This window comes from Scylla paramamosain, chromosome 18 (assembly GCF_035594125.1).
Source record: "Scylla paramamosain isolate STU-SP2022 chromosome 18, ASM3559412v1, whole genome shotgun sequence".
Classification (NCBI taxonomy): Eukaryota; Metazoa; Arthropoda; class Malacostraca; order Decapoda; family Portunidae; genus Scylla; species Scylla paramamosain.
The window spans coordinates 9,597,150-9,602,149 of record NC_087168.1 but is presented as its reverse complement, the minus strand read 5'-3'; the positions used below and the strand labels follow the sequence as shown (position 1 = coordinate 9,602,149).

The following is a 5,000-nucleotide window of genomic DNA, read 5'->3' as shown; positions in this document are numbered from 1 at the left end:
AGCAAACCGCAAGAAGGAGAACATAACCTGTAAAAATGAGAGTCTGGAGATATAAAGAAAAGAGAAAGTAAAGAATATAAAACAATTTGAGGTGAAGGAGCCAGAATGAAAAGAATATTTCGTCGCCCACCGTCACACGAAAAAGAGGAGGAGGAGGAGGAGGAGGAGGAGGAGGAGGAGGAGGAGGAGGAGGAGGAGGAGGAGGAGGAAGTCATGATGGTGAGGAGGAGGAAGGGAAGGAGGAAGAGGTCATGGTAGCGACGAGAATACGAGAAGACGAATGAGGACATGAAAGAGAGGAAGGCGAAACACAAGAAGAAGAAGAAGCAGAAAACCGTCTAAGAAGAAAAGGAGGAAGAGGAAGAAGAGGAAGGGAGGAAGAAGAACAAATAGACTCTTAAGAGGAGCGAAAAGAGAGATGACACCTCGTATTATGTTTGGCGAGGGACAATGATGCTTTTTCCTTCTTCAGCCTTAATTCAGACGGTGGCAGGGAGCGGGGAGGCTGGGAGACGTGAGAGGAAGGGAGTGGCGGTGGGTCGTGGGGTGGCACAATGGTCTCTCTGGGAAGGCCCGCCTCGTAGTGCCAGATGCTGCTATGATGGGGAAACAGGGAGATGAGGAAGGGAGGCTGGGTAGCAAGAGACAGGAGAGGAGAGGAGAGGAGAGGAGAGGAGAGGGGAGGAGAGGAGAGGAGAGGGTTTTCTTATAAGAGAGGAATGGAGGAGTGGAGTGAATGGAAGGAGGGAAGGTTTTTAGTTGCTCATGGCGGGATGTCTGTGGTAGTGTGGGGATTAAAAAAGAGAAAAAAGGTGAAAATAAAATATGAAAAAAAAATAATAGTACTTTAACATCCGAATATATCAAGAAGGTGAATCTATCCAAAAATGAGGAGAGAGAGAGAGAGAGAGAGAGAGAGAGAGAGAGAGAGAGAGAGAGAGAGAGAGAGAGAGAGAGAGAGAGAGAGAGGAGAGAGAGAGAGATACACCACTCCAGGATACAGGTTGATAACATTGTTCTCACAGAATACCTCTATGGTTAATTGCCCCTAAGTGGCCAGGATTTCCGAAACAAGACCTTGGTAGACTCTCGGAGGAGGAGGAGGAGGAGGAGGAGGAGGAGGAGGAGGAGGAGGAGGAGGAGGAGGAGGAGGAGGAGGAGGAGGGAGAAAAAGTGAAAAAGGAGAAGGAATAAAAGGTAAGAAAAAAAAAAGAGGAGGAACGAGAAGGTGGGAGAAGGTGAAAAAAAGGAGGAGGAGGAGGAGGAGGAGGAGGAGGAGGAGGAGGAGGAGGAGGAGGAGGAGGAGGAAGAAGAAACTACTTTGATCAGAAACTAGGCCACCTTGCCATTTTACTCGTGCATCAAATTAGACTTTCTGAGGCTTTCTTTTACATCCGGAAACAATTCTACAGACTGGGAACGTGGCGAGCAGGCAAGCAGGAAGGAAAGTAGGGCAGGCAGGGCAGGCAGGCGGGGGAAGATTGGAAAGTGGCCTGCGAATTCTTTGACATGGGAGTTTCTGATATAAATGACCACCGTTGATTGTTTTGGGGCGTGATGGACAGGGTGGGATGACTGCAGCTGATCTTCGTGCTTGATGATGGCCAGAGGAGGAAGGGAAGGAAAATACCATTATGGAAGGTAACGCAGACTAAAAAATAAAATGCAGGGGGTGGGTTAAGGTAAAGAGGAATAGTGTGGGGATGTTTTTATATCTCAAAACACGACCAGGATTAGAGAAAAGTCGGAGAACTAAATTAAGAAACGTTTAGAAAAGTATCTACTAAGCGTGGGGAACAGTAATGGAAAAGGCATATAAAAATACTTCAGAACAAAGCCAAAGAAAAATACGAGTGATGAGGAAGTGCAACAGGAAAATTGGAATCTTTCTGAGAGGAAATCTTTATGAAGAGAAAACGAAGTGAGGAGGTAGGAGGGAGGCGACGAGGGGCAGGCGGCGAGGAGGGCACTGGGGAAAATGTGATAAAACGACGGAGGAGGAAGAATCGAAGCCAAAGTTTGGGAGAGGAGAAAGCGCGGTGAATTTTTATGACGCGAATAAAGGTGCCATTGCCCTTCAAAGGAAGCCTCGGAACAAACAGTAATGCGCAGGAGGAACTGGCAGCGTGGGCAGGTCTTCAAATCTTCTGCATTCACCTATTCAGCAGAAACACGGAGAGGGCACCAGAACGACTTTAAAATCACTGGAAACATAGATTCCGTGGTGCTGATGTGGCTTACGTTACGTCCAGCAAGCATTCCAGGAGCCACTGCCATCGTGTCACGGAAAGTTTTAACCACTATCTCAACACTCATGAGGCAATGAAGATGTGACAGTAGACGAAGCTATATAGATTTATTAAGGCTACAATTTGGCTTACGCGGTGCACTGCAAGCATTCCAGAGACCTAGAAATACTGTCACGTCACAGAAATTTCCAACCACAACTCACAGACGATGTGGCTGAAAGGTGCCACTGGATTCCTAAACTACAACTTACAGAACAGTTAAGCCAGTCTTCACGCAGAGTAAGCATATATATATGTATATATATATATATATATATATATATATATATATATATATATATATATATATATATATATATATATATATATATATATATATATATATATATATATATATATATATATCACCACTGTGTCAAGGAAAGTTTCAACGCGTACTATCTGCAAGCGGTAATGGGCGGTAATGGAGGAAAATTATCGCTAAAAGGAGGCTATAATTCTGAGGGGGGCTTTTATAAGACAGTGATTGAGGTAGCAGTGTGTTAACACATTGGAAAGGAACGACGTAGAATAACCATGACGTTATAGAAAGTTTCAATCGCCACTCAAACCTTTGCAATGCAGTAATTGAAAGAAAAATGGCGTTGAACGTGACTCCAAATCCGAGCAAAGAAGTAATAGTACGAGCAAAGGAGTTACAGGACAGTTGGGCTAAAACCTTGATACGCAGGAAAAGAAAAAAAAAATAATAAAAATGAAAAAAAAAAATAAAAAAATAAAAAATACCCTCAAGTCACGAAAAGTTTCAATCACTGCTCAACCCTCCGGTGGCAGTAGAGGAGATAACAAGGCTGGACGATGATGACTTCAACAGTGACACTTACCGGACAGTTGCGCCAGGGTCTCCACGCCCGGGGATGGCTTGAGATTGCGTGAGGTGACTGGATACAAGATGGGCACCACTCTGACGCCTCGCTGGGTCACCACTGCGCCCATTTGCTTCACGTCATAGGGTGTGAGGGGAAGCGGCGAGCCAGAGGTGATCAGCAGGATGACGCCCGCCCGCAGCACTGTTACCATTGTCTTCCAGCAGCTGAAATACAGGAAAACAGATGATGGTGAGTAAAGTTTTAGTTACGAGAAAATAAAAGCGGAGGTGAAGATGAGGTGCAGCTGAAGGTGATAGATACTCAGGGAAAGAACGATATGACGAGTTTGTGAATTAATGCAATAAGATAAAAAAAAAATACAAAATACTACATACTAAAAAAACAGACGACGAGCTGTGGGTAAAATTAAACATTCAATGCAAAATAGTGATGTAAATTATAATGTTAAAATGACATATGAGAACAAACATTCAGGTGATATCAATTCATTCAACTGATTTTGTTCCTTCCAAACGTGCCACCATGCAGAGGCTTCTTGCACTCTGAACATCACCCACAGAGAATCCCTCTGACCTTCCACTCACGACCGTCCCTTGCACATACAACCCAGATAACAACAGTTCGAGTTGGATACAGCCAAGGTACAATTCAGAGAACCGAATAGACCTCAGGTTCAACCCATAGAGCAGAACACAAAGAAGATAAAACCTAGACACAACCCAAAGAGAAAAATACTACTGAAACACAACAATGATACAACGCAAACAGCAGAACACAACAAAGAAGCAACCCAGATGCAACCCCACTAGCAAGACAAAACCGAAATGAGAGCCATGCACCAATGCACCAATGAGGCGTACCATAGTCGGCGAGATGCAACCCAAATACAAACAAATGAGCTGGTTACGGACACACAAAGCAGAGATATTCACACAGCAGTATACAACACTCATAAAACGTACATATAACAGGATGCAACACAAACACGAGTATAATTCAGTGACTTCCGGAAAACACCATATCAAGCTGACGTTCATAAATCAACAGGTTATTCGCCTCAATTCAGTGTCATTGAGCAATCACTCCTCTGACACATGTTCAGTGCAATTACGCTCAATGGTTCACTAACGGTACTTGTGAGCCGAAGCACCAATCAACTCACTCCATCTCAAGTTGCTATTTAGTCCCCATGTCTCGTAATTACATAGTAAAGCAGGAAGTCAAGTGTTTATAAAGTTCGAGTATGTCCTTCTGCTCAGCTATCATCCAGAAAATGGAGATGAATGACAAGAGAGAGAGGAAATAACAGACAAAAGCATGAAAGAAATCTTGAAATAAGTAATACAGTTTAAGTAAAAAAAAAAAAAAAACTTGCAAGAACAGTTCCTTATATTGTGCTGACGAATCATTACTTCCTTGTACTTTTGGAGGGTTTAAGTAAAATTCTAAAGTGCATAAATATGAAAATATATGGTATGCGCAGTGGGCGGCTCACACAGGTGTTCACTTTTCGGTCAGGGAGATCGATAAATTAATACAAAAGGAAACGCAAGGAGGATAAACAATGACAGACTGGATGTCACAGTCGCTCCGCGTCCCTGGGTGAGGGATGTCATCCACCACGGAGATGAGAGGTGAGGACCCTAACTTTATGTTATGCTGGAAATTATGAAGCACAAACTACTTACAAAAAATACATAGAAAGAAAAGTGCGATTAAAAAATGTACTTTGCTAAAATCAACAACAATAATACAAAATAATAATCTACCAGCAAGACAGTGGAACACTTTCACTTTAATCTGGGAAATATCAGGATGCATTAAAAACTGAAAATTATATTCAAGGAATCATTTGCATATC

General features: G+C 43.0%; 1 protein-coding gene across 13 annotated transcripts in view; it reads right to left on the bottom strand.

Annotated features, from left to right (window-relative positions):
• Positions 1-5,000, bottom strand: part of LOC135109078 (calcium-activated chloride channel regulator 2-like) — a 460,219-nt gene that overhangs the window by 355,029 nt on the left and 100,190 nt on the right. For all 13 annotated transcript variants that reach the window (XM_064020133.1, XM_064020128.1, XM_064020124.1 and 10 more), the window contains exon 6: positions 3,134-3,342. In XM_064020133.1, coding sequence (XP_063876203.1) covers positions 3,134-3,329 — 196 coding nt within the window. In that variant the 5' untranslated portion in view covers positions 3,330-3,342. The remainder of the gene's footprint in view (positions 1-3,133; positions 3,343-5,000) is intronic.